General features: G+C 31.0%; 2 protein-coding genes across 12 annotated transcripts in view; one reads left to right on the top strand and one right to left on the bottom strand.

Moving 5' to 3' along the window:
* LOC111619071 overlaps positions 1–11,292 on the bottom strand; it is a 54,630-nt gene extending 43,338 nt beyond the window's left edge. Inside the window, exons 1-3 of the mRNA XM_023360718.1 lie at positions 11,221–11,292; positions 10,495–10,624; positions 3,835–3,919 (exon numbers count right to left, since the gene is read on the bottom strand). Of these exons, the coding sequence (XP_023216486.1) occupies positions 3,835–3,919; positions 10,495–10,624; positions 11,221–11,256 (251 nt within the window). The 5' untranslated portion in view covers positions 11,257–11,292. The remainder of the gene's footprint in view (positions 1–3,834; positions 3,920–10,494; positions 10,625–11,220) is intronic.
* Positions 5,177–19,925, top strand: part of LOC111619082 (leukocyte elastase inhibitor C-like) — a 46,555-nt gene continuing 31,806 nt past the window's right edge. For 7 of the 11 annotated variants that reach the window (XR_002755681.1, XR_002755684.1, XM_023360734.1 and 4 more), the window contains exon 1: positions 5,217–5,402. The gene's annotated coding sequence lies outside the window, so the exon portion shown is untranslated. Of the gene's footprint in view, positions 5,403–19,925 lie in introns of all 11 variants that reach the window. The other 4 variants (XR_002755682.1, XM_023360737.1, XM_023360741.1 and 1 more) reach the window with 4 other exon arrangements.

The raw sequence follows: 19,925 nt of genomic DNA on the forward strand, positions 1-19,925 counted from the left end.
GGAGGAGTCGAAAATAATGCAATGTGAAATGTAATGTAAATGTAAAGTAATGTGAAAACTATATAAGTACGGGTATCCCTCCTACAACACGGTTTCGCTCCTACAACACGGTTTGAAAATTGGGAATATCCCCCGTACAACACGATTTCAGGTTTCGTTCTAACGCGGTTTTGGGTATCCTCTGTAAAAAATTTCACAATTTTAAGTGTAAACTTTGTTATTCGATATTTTTTAAATTTAAGTAAGCACGCGTGTCCTCTCAAATTTGCTCACGGATGTTGAAATTTTCAAATTATTTTGTGCTTTTTGTCAGGTTTACTTTAATGAAAACTGATAGAACAACGAAGAAAAAAATTGCACTAACTTTCCTATCAAACAGGTATTGTTGTCGTTGATTTCATACTAGAGAGCCTGTAATGAGAGAGTGGCTATATAAGTAACGCTTTTCTATTAGCAGTTTGTAATCACATGACTTTAAGCCGCCATTATTCTTCCAAACAACGTGTTAGCAAGATTGGAAGGAGAGCTTCACGGATAAATTTTATCGTCTATACGTTTTTTGTCTGCAAACAAGTTAAAATTAATCAAAGGTTAGTGATATTAAGAATATATAGACAATATTTCGACTGTTTACTTGTATTAATCTTAAGTTTTTGAGTTTTATGCGAGTTGTTATTGACTGATTGTACTGATATATTTAAGTAAGAAGTTATAGTTTAGTTTAACTTATTTTACACTTTAATAATTCTTAGAGTATGAATGGATGTGACTGAATTATTCTGTGTTGAGTCAACTTGAATAGAATAATATTTTGCTTAAGATCTTAACTTCACGACTAATTCTTTCTTGTATCATATGCTTCATAATTTGGATTAACATGTTAATAGTTGTCTGGTATGTAATAAGTCCACCACGGTCTTTACTTTGAGCCTTTCTTTGTTGTTGTATTCGTTTGATTTTTTGTGTAGACTTGTTTTGTACTGCAAAAATGTGAGCTGTCGTAATGGTGTCATCAACTGCACTGTATATAAAAATTGCCATGATTCAGAATCGTATTATCCAGAGTGTAGGCCGATTCATTTCATATAATTTCATCATTAAACAATTTTGATAAAAATTAAACCATTAATTTGTAAAAAAAAAGGGCTGGCGAATTTACACTTTAATAAAAAAAAATACATAAAAGAGACTAAAAATGGCTTCACTTTCGCCATGTCCAAGGCTCTGCTGTGAAGGACTGTTGTTCCTGGTGATTGGACATGGCGAAAGTGAAGACATTTTTAGTCTCTTTTACGTATTTTTTATTAAACCATTCAATTCCAAATGGGTATTCTGCAACTAAAGGGTGTTTTTTTAGAGATATACAAATTTAAAATGAAATAAAACAGGTAAATAATGTTAATGGCCATGGTATTGGCTTTATTTAAAAGATAATTTTATGCCACTAGTGTTTAAACATACCGACGAAACAGTGTTGCCAGAGGTTTGGTTTTTGAATTGTCAACACTGTTTCTAATTCAATTTAAATTTAGTGACTGTCAATTGACAGTTGACAGTTGATTTGTGGTCAGTACGTTTTGCCATTTCACCCTGAATAGACTTACGCCATTAAAAGTCACTGTTTGGTGTGCTTTATGGGCTGGTGGAATCATTGGCCCATATTTCTTTAAAGATAATGCCAGAATGTTATCGTCAATGGAGAGCACTATAGAGTAGTGATGTAACGAATATTCGGTTACTATTCGATATTCGGCCTATTCGGCCGAATACCGAATATTACATCAATATATGACCTAATATCACATCAGCTGGCAGAAGCGACAGTAAGCCGGTATTATAGAACTTTCACATATCTATTACCGAGGCCAGATGCCCGAGCGGTCTAGGTGGCAGCCCCCTGCTCTAGGGGACCTGGGCTCAAATCCAGGCGGGTCGATAACTCGCCAGGAATTTTTCGGGGTTGGGTGGTCTCTCCGGATATATCGGACCCTGTCCCTCACCACCACTGTGGGTTTGGCTGAACCCATAATGAACTTGTGAAAAGTGGCCGGTCCACAGTGTGAAGTCAGGAAAAAAAATCTATTACCGTGTTATTGGAGTTGAAATTTTGAAGTTGTCTTTCCTGCCCCACGGAGGAGGATTGGCCAGGTTTTATTTTTACGGAATTAAAAACCAGTCAAAGATATTAAACTTTTATTCGCGTAGATTTTTCTATTAGATGCATATTTTCTGAGTTGTAACATCTTATGTGAAACACCCTGTACCTGTACATACATATGTAGGGGCCGAGGGGGGGAATTTAAAAAACTCGACGAACGACAATAGGCGATATATGTCGTCGTCGTCTCCCTTGCCGTTTGGATTGCCGAGCGGTAACAATCAACGATATGTGGAAGCAGTTGAGTCAGAGATTGATGCTTCGTTTACAAACAACACAACCGTTTATTAAACACGAAGGAAGCTTACAAGATGTCCGCGATCTTGGTAGTTCTGCGGCGGCTGTGGCCTCTGGGTCTTCCTCCCCTTTCCAAGATCGTCCCATTTTGAAGTAGTGTCCCTTGTTCGCGAATGAACCATTCCATCACGTCTCGATGACTCCGGGACGATGCGGTCGAATTCCGTTGATGGAAAGATGTCGATCCGAGGTCGGGAGATGGAGACGAAGATGGGTGCGAGACACACACACAACAACAACAGATCCGTCACTTGGAACTTTCGGGAGAAGAAACCGTCGCGTCCTCGAATTTCCGGGGTTTTATCTGTTTTCTCTCAGATTCCCCTTTCCGATTGATCTCTCCTCGTCACCTGATGACAATTCGAAACCTTTCGGGGGCGCGGGAGAGGTCAAAATCGAAGTTTAATTCGATCTCCAACCGGAAATGGTCGACGGACTTACATTCTTCTATTGTTTAAAAGTTAGCGTCGCGTTTTCATAAAATAAAATCTATTTCTAACTACTATATTATTTTCTCTAAAACAATTATTTTAACGCGAATTTTAGTGAGGGTTCGGACCTGTCCAGAGCCTCACACATATATAACGAAATTCCTAATAGAAATGTTTTATGTTTCATTGGAATACCACAATAAATAAATAAATCACTAAAATTGAACAAGAAAAATTAATAATAGGAAATTCAGTTTAAAAATGAATAACAATTTAAGGGTATAAATAAAATAAAATAAAAATTTTCTTCCAAAACTCCGAAATTTAATAAAATAAAAAAAAATACCGAATAGCTAATTAATTCTATTTAAAAACTTTGAAAATATATTGGTATTTGTCAGTGACATCCGCGTCTTTTCTACATTTTATTCTTAAAATTTAAACACTTATTAAGAGCTTCTCGTTCTATTTTTTTTTTTAATTTTGGGAACGTTTATTTAGAAAACATTCATTATTTTTTCTGGTTTATAACAACTCTTCAAATAATACAGAAATAGAAGAAGGAGAAGACCGACACTATGTTATTCTGATGGTGACGCTTTGACAAGACTTTATTGTAATTGTAATTTTCAAACGTAAGATAGGTCTAAATTTCTGTGGATTTGAATTTATTATTTTTACGGTATTTTGCACACATTTTTATATGTAAAACTTTTTCGACATATCTGTAATGTTTTAAATTTTTTTTTGTTTATTAGTTTAAAACATTGTGTAAGTTTTAATTATGTTTAATTAATTATAATTTCATGATTACATATCGAATGAAAAAAAGTAATGTCGTACTTATAAAAATATGAAAAAAGATTTAAGATATAGATTTGTTCAAAGTCGATTCAAATTCAGAACAACTAATTTTCTAAAAAATATTATAGTTTAAATTAAACTTACGTTTCTTTTTCAATCATCGCTTGAAATGTTAATGACGATTCATTATTCATTGATTCTTCATCTATATCTAATGGAACTGATTGCACTATATAAAAAGTTTGAAAAAATTGTATATTAATCATGATTTTTGTAACTTAATTAATTGTTTGTTTAGTTATGACAGCGCAACACTTGGGCGATCTGCCTAGGGGAGAATGCCTTCCGGGAGATATTTTTAAGGGAAAATGGCCCTTATTTATGCGTTACACACGTGGAGAAAACCCGGAAGACTCCAGCGAGGCGCGAACCCACAGTGTTCAGGGAATGAAGACCGCTTGGCCACTGGTGTGCCGACTTAATTAATTACGGGCGGCCATCAATTTTCAGATAACTCTCGTACATAACATTTTGATACCCCTAAATCATTTTTCGTATGCCAAATCCGCAGTTTCGTACGTTTTCGATTGACAAGACAAAAATCTGAGCTTCTAGTTTCGATCACGAACTATGATTCGGACCCGACACTTCGGCAAACTCGCTTTTCTGTCGTTACGAGAAGGCGCTCGAGTTTACGCTCAATATGGCAAAGGGTCACACGTAGAGGTGTGGGTCCTTTGACTTTTTTGCTCCTATGGGTATGCTCTACAACTCTGTTAAGGTCCCAACCGTCTCATTAGGGGCTTGAATTGAGTCAATCTAAACTTACGTTAAGGTGGAATTTAAGCAGTGGCGTAACGTAGTGGGGGCGGCAGGGGCGGCAAAATTTCACAATAAATAATAACAATATCTTGTAAAAATTTGAACCATTTCATTTCATACTTTTGTCGCATCTACGATTCGGACCGATTGAACTGAGCACGGAAGTTTTCATTACTTATTCTGTGACGAAACTGAATTTTAGTCTTTTAAATTGAGATACCTAAATAAGGGGGGCGANGAACTTTTTATGAATAATATCTGTAACAAAGTATAAATTTTCTGTTATTTATTATCTGTGCACGTAAATTTAAAACACTAATCGCACTATTAAAATGATCTATTGTGTATGATTTGGTTCAGAGGTACATAAAGATCAAGTATGAAGTTAAAATTCGTTCAAAAAAAATAAATAATCGTAGGTAATTTATTAAGTAAAAGTAAACCATTTTAAAATTATTCCTATAAATTTAAGAAAACGTGCGAGCTAAACTTTATACTGTAATTTCACTTTATACTCACTCAATATTACAACTAAAAAAATAATCTATTTCTGCGTGACTTCGTTCTGACGACCACAAAATATAATCGTCCAGCATTTCCTATTTCGGNTTATTCTCGTAAAAAATAAATTTATCAGATTATAATTATATTGTCATCGATTATGCGGGATCGTTGTTCGTCTGTTTTCTTTATTAATTTCAAAATGGCGGAAGCATTTGAATGATTAAATCTTACGAAAAAGTCGAAAATAAATCGGTGAAAATTTAATTTTAATCCATTTATTTAATATTTCTGCATCGTTTCGTTGAATTAAACGTTTTATTTTGATTAGAATAAGGAATTATTAAGTTATTAAACGTTAAACCTTTTAAAACAAGTCACGAGTCTCGGTAAGACATTAGAAGTTAGACATAAATGTACAGAACGTGTAATATTATTTAAATCATTATTTAACCGCGTATAAACGTACCGGTATACCTGAAGAAACGCCTGAACCAGTGTATGAAGCCAGGTACACATGTACCGGTATACTGGCAGGTTTACATAAACAGGTGCCCCTGTATGGTATACCCGAACGTGTGAATGAAGCCGGGTACACACGTACCGGTATACTGGCAGGTATACCTGAATATAGGCATGCATATTCAGTATATACGTACTGTATACCTGAACAGGTGCGCCTATCCAGTATACTTGAATATATCGATGAAGCCGGGTACACACGTACCGGTATACTGGCATGTTTGCACGAACAGGTGCCTGTGTAGGATATACCTGAACTCGTGAATGAAGCTTGCTCGGGATACGGTTGGGTGTGCCTGATATACTGGTACTGTACGTACCGTATACCTGAACAGGAGCACCTATCCGGTATAATTGATCGTTTGGATGACAGAACTGTTTTTATTTTTATCCACACGTTCGGGTATACCGGTACGTGTATACCCAGCTTTACTTCTGGTACATATTTTAGTTTTAAAAAGTTGGTATTTATCGATTATATAACTCAAATAACGTATAAATAAAAACATTAAAATTCCAAATTATAAAAAATATTTTTCCTGAGAATATCGATCGGTATAGTAAATCTTAGACAATTTCCTTCAAAAATGTTGCCAAAATAAAGATTAAAAAAAAAGAAAACTTTAAAAAATAGTATAAAATATTTAAATGTAACTCTTATATTATTGAAGATTTCTTAAAATGAAAAATTAATCTTTAAATTTCTTATTTTTCTTTTCGAGTAGCAAATTTTGTGATTACTTGAATCAGTTCCAATAAAATCTTGAAAGCTATTGAAGTTATCGCTATTGATTTTGTGCAGAACTCTGAATAATGTAAGCATATAATAGACTTGTTTAATAGAACTAGACGTAATTAAATACTTTGGATCAAATGCAAATGTATACAGAGTATATATGTTTGTTTAGTAAGGCCGTCAAAAGCTTAGAATAAGGCCCGGGGATAAAGCGGACCCCTCATTTTTTAAATAAATGTAATACATAACATGTTTCTTTATTCATAAATAGCAATTTTAAAGATTTTTTGTTTGTAAAATTAAACATTAATTTATAGTGATAGAACCACTAAGAGCCCTTAAGTTTCAGTCCCCTCTTTATTGTTTATGTACCTGTATATTTATTATTTATGTGTATTATCTATGTATGTGTATATNGTGACGAAACTGAATTTTAGTCTTTTAAATTGAGATACCTAAATAAGGGGGGCGAAATTTTCCTCCGCCCCGGGCGGCTGACACCCACGCTACGCCATTGAATGTCAGATTTAAACGTTTTTAACAATGTTTTATGCATTGTAACATGTTTAACATAAAAAAGAAAAATTTTGCTACCATTAGCGATTTAGTAGTTTCAATGGATAATTGTAGCTAATATACACCAACACTAATCACAAAAGGGATAAAAATGTGTACTTTAACACTAATTAGAGAGAGGAATAAATTTAAAAATAACTGACGAGTATTTCAAAAGAAAGAAAGAAATAGCAAAAAAAAGAAAAAAGTCGAACTAATTCGAATTAATTTTAAAAATTGCGTCACTAAGAACATCTGTTCGCACTTACATACAACTCAACGGTTATTTCAATGTGAGATTTTATAATTTTTAATTTCAGTTCCCTGAGAACGGAATGCCCTTCGTAACATGCAGCTTCATTGTTCGATTTTCATCACTGGCATATCGGAAAAATTTAGCTACACCACCGAAAAGCAAAAGCTTCTTGATATATATACACACACAAGTACAGTGCATATATGTATATGTACTGTACTTATATACAATATATGTAGGAATTTTTCACCGTAGGTGCCAAATTTTGTCGCTACGCAACTGTTTGTTTCCGTTAATGTGCCAAATGTATAAAGTTTTAAATTATTTTTTCGAACTATCTTGAATGCATCTACAATATTTTAAATTTATTATTATTATTGACGTAATAAATAAAATAAAAATTATTGGTATCTTTCGAGCAATTGGTGCCTATGGCAAGGCCGCGCTCACCGGAGTGCCCACACTGCACCAGAATGTCACGTCATGGAATAATCTAACCGCCCACTTTTACTTTCTTAACATTACTGTATAACTTTTAAACATACAGAGTGGTTATAGTTAAATAGAAGGTGTTTTGAACTGTATTCAGAAAGAAGTATTGGACCAAATGAAACTAAATTTGCTGTGCATACTTTCCTGAACATGGATTTCGATTTTGTAAATATGAAAAGCCTAATTTCAAAATTTCCCGATAGGGAAAAATTTGGGGCATACATTGTTGAAATTTGCATGCGGCATATTACGTAATTTATGGAACAACTTTGGGTTTTATAAAGCGTGTTCGATGTTCATTGAATTTATGCTTTATAATAGGAGGATGGAGGGTATATATAGTATAATCATTAGTCTGATTTATTGGTTACTTGAACATTTCTGTGTGCAATTTCACATACAGTGACGGACTTCCCGTTAGGTCCGGGCCTAGGAGCGCAAGAATTCAAAATAAAAGAAATATGCAACAATAGAATAATAAATAAATAATTTTACGTAGAAAGAATTTTTAAAGGAATTGGTGCAAATTAAAAGCTTAACTAGGGGCAAGGTAAGACATATCGCTTGAGTAATATTATTTAAAATATGAATACATTATGAATGAACATGGTAGTAAATATGTGTTTTCAATAGCAGTGTCCTTTGTCCTTTCGATATTTAAAAATCTGTGAAAATACAATTATTGAAAAATTACTATTATAAAATAGAACTATCCTGTGCAAAAGTGGAACTATTAGTTTGAGGGCGCCTGTAGGAGTGCCATATTTCTAAATGCGCTACTGTTGACATGTATAAAATTATTATACGTGACGTGTAAACTATGGAGAGTTAAACTCATGGAATCTGTAATAACCACATTAAATTGCAATAAAATTATTATTTATTTGCAAATAAATAATGATTTACATTACGTATTAACTTCTTTGTATTGCCCATATTTCTTTGACAATCTATCTAATGGCAAATTGTAACGACATTAACAAAACTTTTTATTTGCGAAATCGAAATCCCACGTTCAGGAAAGTATGCAAACCAAATTTAGTTACATTTAGTCCTTTTTACGTAGAGCCCTATACCTCTCCTGTTTAATATACCACCCTGTATATTATGAATTACGATAGATATTATTTGAATATTTTATATTATTCATACTGTAATTTTTGTTGTTTTTAATGCATCTCATATATGCAACTATTTATCTTATACTATTCTACTTAACGAACCTTTGTTAGCTGATATTTTCAACAATATTGATTAAAATTAATTTTAATATAATTTTGTAAGTCAGTACTTTTAATTTAATGTATCTAGTTATTCTTAATTAATATGCTCAAAACAATTAGAGGTATTATGACATCGATTTATTTTATAGCAAAATTAATATGTTCATCTGATTTTGATGCTTTAAGATTTGTCTATGATAATAAATAACTTCATTTTTTTATTTTTCAGATTTATTACTATTTTAACACTTGGTAGTATTATGTGCCCACTAGAAATTAGAAATCACAAGAGAACATTTAAATTCTTTACAGTAAAGTTTAGTAAGTTTTTTATTATTTGTAATTTTACAAACAGCAAAACTATTATTACTTTCCTGTCATGGTGATAGGTCATATTTTGAACCCTCCTTTTTGCATTTCCCCACGTTTCGACACTCCAGAAACCCAAAAATGTAAAAAAAAAAATCATTACAATATTCTATATAGGCGTATGTATGTTCCAGCACCTATTTTGCATTATATCTGAGGACTAGATGAATTTGATTTAATGAAATTTCAAAAATTTTAAAACTTGGTAAGGTTATTTCTATATATGGAGTACTAATGCTATTAAATTTTGGTAATTAAAGGTCTAGAGGGTGGGGAAATAGAGGAATGTGTCATATCTCGAATAGGGTCAGAAAATTTTGTTATTGGCATTTCCTAGTTTTTAAAATTTCATCTTTACACTCAAAATTAAGCCTTTTGCCTTTTTATGATTTATAAAAATTATTTTTTAATAAAATCTCATAACAGATGGCGCTACACACAGTTTTAACTTTGAGCTAGTGTCAATATGTTTTAAACTTAAAAAAGTATATTTTTTTAAATAGGAAAATTATCATAATTCAACAATATCTCTCCTCTTAAGCTCCTCTTATTTAAATTTTATTTCGTAATATAATTGAAAATTATCGGACTTTCATTAACCTTCTGTTCAAGTATCAGGAAATTCGAGTAAACCAAAATCATCGATTCAATTATGATAATTTGGTATGGCAGCATCTCTTAATGTTTTGAGCAGTTTAATTTAATATTGATTAAAAATATAATAATATATCTAATTTATAAACATAGAATGGCAAAACTAAATAATCTAAGTGCCAAAATATACAAATATAGTTTTATTTATTTATTTATTATTATTATTATTATTTGCACAAAAATGATCTAGGCAGTAAGGCCAATGCAGTGCCATATGATTCAAGTGCAGTTGCCTTTCGTTTTAGTTTTAAGTTAGCTTAAAAGTATTATAAGTCATTTTTAAACAGAAAGTGTCGTGGCTGCAAGTGACAAAAGATCTTGATTGGGTTTTCTACAAAAAATAAAAGCGTCAGAGATTAAAGATGAAGAGAACAGAGACGTTTTCAATGCGTAAATAATGACTTTGGAATTAAATCTTTACGCATTTTGTACTATGTGGACTTAGATCATTTCCAACTTTGTCTCGTTTGCGACTGTTTTCTATTGTATTTAGACAAAAATATCCTCTCTGAAGAATTGTCTTATATGTTTATAAAAAGCTTTATGTTTATAGAAATAAACATTTTCTCTATTTGCCATGGACAGAGATGTTTTCCTTTTCCCGAAAAAAAATGCCACTTAGATCGTTTAGTTTTCCAGTCTACAAATATGGATTTAATGACGTTATAATTTACCATGTTTCCAAGGCATTCTATATGAATCGTCATCTAAAATATTTTGATGCGGGTAACTGATAGTCTTTTCTAAAAAGTTCACTTGAGGTAGTAACCTTTCACTAAACAAATTTTGGTGATGGATTGAAATCTAAAAATTATACGTAAATTTTCGATTAATACCAATTATTCATTTTGTATTCTTTAAATATATTTTAAATTTAATATTATTTTATGTCATGTCTACTATACATTGTGCACAGATTTATATATAGAGTATATTACAAAAAAAAATTGTATAATGTAGCGTTAACAGTAAAACCTGTCTAAACACTCTAGAATGGTAGGCTAACTCCTTAACAACTGAACCATCCAGCCGTGAACATAATTTTTGATTGGAACTTATCATTAAAAAACTGTGGTTTTTGGAAGCGTATCCCTCTAACATTTTGTCAGTTTTCAACTGTAACTTGATCAATACTTACGGATTATCCACATAGAACCCAGTAATATTGTTTTCCTTACAAGTTAGACAAGTGTCTAACTTGCAGAGGCACCAACTTAACAAGTTTTACTGTATTTTCATGTAACATGTTCTAAATGTCGTATATCATCAACCTGTTAAATATTATTGAACTATGTTTTTTTTTTAAAACATATCAATATATATTTTTTTATTTTAATAATCTGAATTAAGTATATTTAGTTAACGTTTCGAAAAATAGAATTTAAAATGTAACTTGTTACTTCTTTAAAATAATCTTTTCCTAGAAATCTTGGCATTTCTCGATATTTTTCTCGTCTTGTCGATCTGTAAATTAAAATATTCCAGTTATCTTAAAATTCACACAATTAAAATTAATTTTAAACACAATAAATTATTTTAATAACTGAATAATATTCATAAACATTATTTGAGTGATAATTTTTTGTCACTCATCATTTTTATCGTGATAATTTTTTGTCACGATATATTATCTAGACCATATATCGTTATATATGGTCTAGATAACGATATCTAGACCATATAGAGTCTAGCTGAAAGACCAAAGGAATAATATATAACTATTATATTCAAAGGAATTTAATAATACTGTACAATAGTACGTACAGTATTATTGATTGTTAAATAATTTATACAAGAATTCTATACTTTTAATTTGAAAAATGGTCATACAAATTTGATTAAACATATTTACAGATATATCCATTATGGAACTGGATACATGAAATTTCTGTACATTTGAAAAGTGTTGTTTCTGAACACAGATTTTGAACTGACATTCAAAAGCACAAAATGTCTGTTGACAGAAAGAACTCAATTCTAACTAAAACATTATTCTTATCAGATTTTTTTTTAATCTATGGAGAATATTCTTTATTTAAAATTGTTCAACAACTTTTACATTTAAACTTTATAATTTGTTAAGCAAGATTTGTGAAAATTTCTCTTTCAGAGGTATACAAAACTTAGTTAATTTTATTGTCTCATCTAACTATATTAAATGCATGTGACAAATTCAAAGAATATTCTGACTTATCTTAATTAATTATAAATTTCATCCTTTCTCGATCTTTTTATGAATAATATCTGTAACAAAGTATAAATTTTCTGTTATTTATTATCTGTGCACGTAAATTTAAAACACTAATCGCACTATTAAAATGATCTATTGTGTATGATTTGGTTCAGAGGTACTGTACATAAAGATCAAGTATGAAGTTAAAATTCGTTCAAAAAAAATAAATAATCGTAGTAATTTATTAAGTAAAAGTAAACCATTTTAAAATTATTCCTATAAATTTAAGAAAACATGCGAGCTAAACTTTATACTGTATTTTCACTTTATACTCACTCAATATTACAACTAAAAAAATAATCTATTTCTGCGTGACTTCGTTCTGACGACCACAAAATATAATCGTCCAGCATTTCCTATTTCGGTGGGTTGACGTCATTCAGCTGACCAATCAGCGCGTTGTGCCATCTGGATCTCTAGCCGCACGTTATACACCTGCATTATATAAATAAGCAGTGCCGGCGCTAGAGTTTATGCCGCTCGGGGCAAGACATGCATTTGACGCACCTCATCCCCCTTTTCTAAAACTCTTTCCGCCGTGGGCACTAAGAGGGTCTCTTTTAGCAAGTCCATTATATGCTCGGCCATGCTCAAAATAGAGCAGCCGGCTGGCGAGGGACGGGTTCCGACGTATCCGGACGGGCCACCACCAGAAAAATTCTTGGGGCTTTTCGACCCATAGAGATTCGATTCCGGGCCCCAGAGCTGTAGGCTGACACCTTGACCGCTTGGCCATCCTGGCATCATGGTTCGGAGAGGCATCGTGTTCGATCAGAGGACAGTCATAGTGTATTGTACATTTCCTGTACTCTGACAGTGGACCAGTACGTCACACGAATTGTGGTGCCTGTGGTTCGGTCACTGGTGCAGGCTGCACCCGACGCGGTCTTTCAGCTAGAGTCTAGCTGAAAGACCATGCGTGGTCAGGTATTGTCTAGCTGCTACACGTCGCACGGCGAACTCTTCAGCCTGAACCGAATTGGCATTTTTCCTTGGCCTGCAGCCTCGCCGGATCTCTCTCCCATCGAATACCTGTGAGACCTCGTCTGACGTGAGGTGCACCAGAGACCACTGCCGTATACCGTAGGTGAAATGTATGCTGCAGTGGATTATTAATGGCATACCTCAGGCAGCCATTAATAATCGCCTCATTGATAGTATGCCTCGCCGTATAGCGATCTCTATAGTTGCCCGTTGGAACCGGATTCCTTACTAAATAAACAGATGTCTATTGCATATCTTTGTTCTTTTAATTATTTGTCCGTCACTTCTACCGATCCTGCAATGTGTATGTAGCTACACACATTCCTTCGCGGTATTGCAATTTCATTTTTGAAGAGTGTATGCAATTCACAAAGACCTTCTGATTTAAATGCATGGGGAATATAAGGACAATGGCATCACCTGAGCTAATATCACTACCTGTTTCTAGTTTGATTTAATAACTATTAGAAAAATTTGTTAGTGCTGAACTATATAGCTATGAGATTTGTCAGCTAGACGTAGTTGTTTCCGTTTGTAACCAATGAAATTTATTTTTGTTTTAACATATTTCATGAATTCTTTTTACACTAAATTATTATATTCTTCTTTAAATTCATGTGCGATATATCCAAGCTAAATATATTAAGTGTTCTTCAGTAATTTTATTTATAACAGTTTATAAAATATTTACATTAATTTATTAAAGGTAAAATTTTTGTGTATTGTTTATGTGAAGTTAATAAAAGACTACTGTTGATATTTAAAGATGAATAAAATACTGTTTTATAAAAAATTCTAATAGCAAAATATATTATGTTCAAAATGAAGATACTGTAATAGGAAAAGATTTTGACATACTTCAACATTTATTATTAGTATTTTATCTTTTCTGACGGGTCACTGCGACCACTAAGAGATCCTTTTTCTATATCATTATGGGTTGGACTGAATATATAAGAGTGCCTTTAAAAATAAATAAAATAAGCATTTTACTCATAGTTTGACAAATTTAAAGTACTGTATAAAGATATTTCTAAATTAAGTTTGTCTTTTCTTCGACAACCATTAAACAATTTTTACAGCTATATCTGAGCCTTTAGTTTATGATGAGTAATTTTTAAATACACAAAAAGCATAAATCAGCATTTTGCCAATAATTTAGATAAGTTTAAGTTTCAACGGCCATCAATTCTGAAATTTAACTTAATATATCATTAAATTCACAAAATTTGAAATTATATACAGTAAAACCTGCGTAAACCGGAATCGCACGGTACCAAATACTTTTTCCATTTAGGCAGGTTCCGTTTTATTTAGGTATAGTGTAGGACAGGTTTTACTGTATATCCTAAGAGAGAGTCTAGCCGGTGCCGTCGCGTTGTATTTTTATGTTTTTACTTTATTAATATATAATATTCGACCTTTTGCTTAAATCAATATTTTAAAATGTTTGTGAAACAATGCACTATTTTATGGAATTAAATTATATTTGAGGTGGAGCGTTAGTGCTTTGGTTTTATTGTACGGCAACTCGACACGGGCGAACTGCTGATGAGGAGTGCCTCTCGGGAAATCTTTTATGGGAAATGAGAAACTGGTCCATATTTAGATGTTACTAACGTGAAGAAAGCCAGGAAAACTCCATGTTGCTAGCCCCTTGGCGAGGCACAAACCCACGACCAACTACCACTGTTTAGTGGTTTTATAATGGGCTCCGAAAATAGAACTTTCCAATGATTTTATTATTTTGCTCGGATATTTTTAGTTCTTTTGCTACAGTAATGCTTTGTTGACATGGCTGATTTCTCCATTTCATTTCTTTATTTTTTTCTTCAATATCGCAACATTTAGAAAAGACAAATTTTAACTATATTTAAATTTTACTTTCCCTGCTGTTATATAACAGAGGGGAAAGAATGAAGATCGGCCAAAACATACTCCTCAAGATTTTTACATCTTTGGACTCAGAAAACTTTGAAACGTCGAGAAATGCAGAAAAAGTTGGAGGTTTTTTCTGTATGTACGAATGTTAGTGTGTATGGGAAAGAGGAACAATTTTTTCCACCTATTTTCAGGCTTAATAGTTCTTCTGCCTTTTGTAGAAAAATTCTGAAATTTTGCAGGGAGGTTTTCGTATTAGGGCTAAATGCTTCTAGAAATTTTCAAAAAAATCGACCATTGGTTAAGGAAATATGATGCTTTACTCTCTTATCGTCTCCTAAAGACTTAAAGGTAACGGTAACAATTATTAGAGATGAAAACAAAGAAACAAATAACGAATGCCGGGAAAGTGCAACAACAACAGTGCCAGCTGTTTTTTTTTTGGGGATGTTTAAGTTTTGCTTTACAACTTCTGAAATTTCACTTAAGCATAGGCTATATAAATGTTTTAGAATAAAACTTCCAAAAGCATATATGCTTAGTAAAATTTGTACAGTATATAACAACCTATTATATCCTTTAAAAAATTCTAGCAACGGTACCCTAAATCAGCGATTTTGAACTTATGACTCTTCGAAGCCCCACAAAATTATTAAATAATTTTTATAATAGATAATTATTTGTAATTTCTACATAAATAGACTGATTAACTATTGATATAATACATAAATATTTTTAGTCGGTACGCAAGTAAGTTTACTTTTATTGTCTTTTTTTCATTGTGTACAAAATTATAAAGATATTTTTTTTTTAAAAAAAAACTTGATTAAGCATAACAAAATAATAAGAAAAAAAGAAATATGCTAATAGAATTTTCTTTTCTACACACAAATGGCTTTATACATTTTATTTTGTTGTATAGAAAATATAGAAAAGTCTGGGAAGAAAAAAAAATCTAGAAAATCTGTAACATGAAATTTTCACTTTCCTGCATAGAAACAAAAAAAAATCATTTTCTAGTATGAAATATATTAAATCTGAATATCAAAATTTACTCTCTAATGAACATTTAAAAAAATATTTTAGTCCTTAGAATAACACAATCTGAAAAAGATTTGTAGAATAAATGCTCTATCCAAATACTATGTCATATATCAATTAATCTGCAACTATTTGCTTACAAATATTTATTTATTTTCTTAAAAATTACTCGAGTTTAATTTTTGCGTAAAATTAAAATGGATATTTTGATTTTTAAAGCTCGAATTATGCCTTAATTTTTTCTTCACTGCTTTTAATTTTTTTTTCGTATGACCGACAGAAGTTTGCTGTGAATTATATTTGGCTCGCGTGTAAAAAAAAAAAAAGAAAGGTTATGGAACCCTTCACTGAATAATTCTAATATTTCCAAATAATAAAAGAACACTAACTTAGTAATTATTCATTTATCTTTTAAAATATACGAACATTAAAAAGTCCTTAATTCATTACTCAATGCAACAGACAAATGTAAATGTGATTACGTTCTCCAAATCCATCATACACAATAAAGTTAAAATGTTTTGTTTGCCTCCTTTATTAATAATTTAATATATTAAAAAATTCTAATTAATCTAATATTTTTTAAAAAAAAATAAAGCTTTCTCTCATTTTATCAATTAGTTTCTCTCAATTGATACATTTAATTTTATTAGTTCTATTAAAAATTTCCTAATTGAATTTTGAGTTTGATTTATATTTTTCTGAAATGTTTTGTTTTGTCAAAAAAATGTATTTCTTTTGTTAAAATTACTTTAAAATTGCTAAAGCATTGTCAAAGAATAAAATTTTCTTCATTAATTTTTGATTTATGTAACCACTTATGGAATTTTTATAGTTGGGATTACATATGGAACATTTTTTAGCACGAACAATAGCTATTCTCTCTCTCTCTCTTTTTTTTCTATAGAAGATATGACTATTGCTTTAATTAAAATATGTATATTATTTCAAAATATAACTTCTATTTGATAGATTGTATATCCTTTGATTTATAAGACAAACTGCTGTCAGTCACGCAATTGAATGATACATGATGACGCGAGTGCATGTTAAAAGAATAAGCAACAATGGATGGAATAAAGGAATAAGTGAAAGTCTACAGAATAGAAAATTAGAATATAAAATCCAAGAATAGAAAGGCGACAAGATATCGTTAGATTGAAATGACATGATAAGTAGTGATGAAATGTAAAACTTGAAGGGGGGGGGAAATGGCATATGTATTTTTATTCTATAGTTAAACTTAAATGCATTAAATTATATTGCATTTAAGTTTATATTGGTGACTTTATATGCTTACTAATAAGACAAAAGGTGACAGATAAATATTTAATACAATATTTAAATCTATATGAGGTCTATAAATTTAGAAATAATTAAAGAAAAAAAAATAATAAAGCCATATATTATTTGAGANATACGTGTGCCGGGCTGTAAACGGCTCACGTATTTGTAAAATCTAAGTGACTCGTATAACATGGAATTCATATAAAACGGAAAAATAATCAGTGTTAAATAATTAAAAGTATGTATATAAAATAAAACAAAAATCAAATTAAATAAAATTACGAGTACATATATATATTTGCGCTTGCGTGACTATGGTTCTAGAGGGCGTATCTGAAATGCGCCACGGGCGCCACGTTGCCGACACCTGGTGTAAACTATACACCACGTGCGGCTAGAGATCCAGATGGCACAACGCGCTGATTGGTCAGCTGAATGACGTCAACCTACGAAAATCGGTAATGTTGAGCGACTAGCCGTGCAGTTGCCTTTCGTTTTAGTTTTAAGTTAGCTTAAAAGTATTATAAGTCATTTTTAAACAGAAAGTGTCGTGGCTGCAAGTGACAAAAGATCTTGATTGGGTTTTCTACAAAAAATAAAAGCGTCAGAGATTAAAGATGAAGAGAACAGAGACGTTTTCAATGCGTAAATAATGACTTTGGAATTAAATCTTTACGCATTTTGTACTATGTGGACTTAGATCATTTCCAACTTTGTCTCGTTTGCGACTGTTTTCTATTGTATTTAGACAAAAATATCCTCTCTGAAGAATTGTCTTATATGTTTATAAAAAGCTTTATGTTTATAGAAATAAACATTTTCTCTATTTGCCATGGACAGAGATGTTTTCCTTTTCCCGAAAAAAAATGCCACTTAGATCGTTTAGTTTTCCAGTCTACAAATATGGATTTAATGACGTTATAATTTACCATGTTTCCAAGGCATTCTATATGAATCGTCATCTAAAATATTTTGATGCGGGTAACTGATAGTCTTTTCTAAAAAGTTCACTTGAGGTAGTAACCTTTCACTAAACAAATTTTGGTGATGGATTGAAATCTAAAAATTATACGTAAATTTTCGATTAATACCAATTATTCATTTTGTATTCTTTAAATATATTTTAAATTTAATATTATTTTATGTCATGTCTACTATACATTGTGCACAGATTTATATATAGAGTATATTACAAAAAAAAATTGTATAATGTAGTGTTAACAGTAAAACCTGTCTAAACACTCTAGAATGGTAGGCTAACTCCTTAACAACTGAACCATCCAGCCGTGAACATAATTTTTGATTGGAACTTATCATTAAAAAACTGTGGTTTTTGGAAGCGTATCCCTCTAACATTTTGTCAGTTTTCAACTGTAACTTGATCAATACTTACGGATTATCCACATAGAACCCAGTAATATTGTTTTCCTTACAAGTTAGACAAGTGTCTAACTTGCAGAGGCACCAACTTAACAAGTTTTACTGTATTTTCATGTAACATGTTCTAAATGTCGTATATCATCAACCTGTTAAATATTATTGAACTATGTTTTTTTTTTAAAACATATCAATATATATTTTTTTATTTTAATAATCTGAATTAAGTATATTTAGTTAACGTTTCGAAAAATAGAATTTAAAATGTAACTTGTTACTTCTTTAAAATAATCTTTTCCTAGAAATCTTGGCATTTCTCGATATTTTTCTCGTCTTGTCGATCTGTAAATTAAAATATTCCAGTTATCTTAAAATTCACACAATTAAAATTAATTTTAAACACAATAAATTATTTTAATAACTGAATAATATTCATAAACATTATTTGAGTGATAATTTTTTGTCACTCATCATTTTTATCGTGATAATTTTTTGTCACGATATATTATCTAGACCATATATCGTTATATATGGTCTAGATAACGATATCTAGACCATATAGAGTCTAGCTGAAAGACCAAAGGAATAATATATAACTATTATATTCAAAGGAATTTAATAATACTGTACAATAGTACGTACAGTATTATTGATTGTTAAATAATTTATACAAGAATTCTATACTTTTAATTTGAAAAATGGTCATACAAATTTGATTAAACATATTTACAGATATATCCATTATGGAACTGGATACATGAAATTTCTGTACATTTGAAAAGTGTTGTTTCTGAACACAGATTTTGAACTGACATTCAAAAGCACAAAATGTCTGTTGACAGAAAGAACTCAATTCTAACTAAAACATTATTCTTATCAGATTTTTTTTTAATCTATGGAGAATATTCTTTATTTAAAATTGTTCAACAACTTTTACATTTAAACTTTATAATTTGTTAAGCAAGATTTGTGAAAATTTCTCTTTCAGAGGTATACAAAACTTAGTTAATTTTATTGTCTCATCTAACTATATTAAATGCATGTGACAAATTCAAAGAATATTCTGACTTATCTTAATTAATTATAAATTTCATCCTTTCTCGATCTTTTTATGAATAATATCTGTAACAAAGTATAAATTTTCTGTTATTTATTATCTGTGCACGTAAATTTAAAACACTAATCGCACTATTAAAATGGTCTATTGTGTATGATTTGGTTCAGAGGTGCATAAAGATCAAGTATGAAGTTAAATGTTCAAAAAATAATAATCAGCTGTATTTTCACTTTATACTCACTCCA

Source organism: Centruroides sculpturatus, unplaced genomic scaffold (assembly GCF_000671375.1).
Source record: "Centruroides sculpturatus isolate CEXI.00-Female unplaced genomic scaffold, Cexi_2.0 scaffold170, whole genome shotgun sequence".
Taxonomy (NCBI): domain Eukaryota; kingdom Metazoa; phylum Arthropoda; class Arachnida; order Scorpiones; family Buthidae; genus Centruroides; species Centruroides sculpturatus.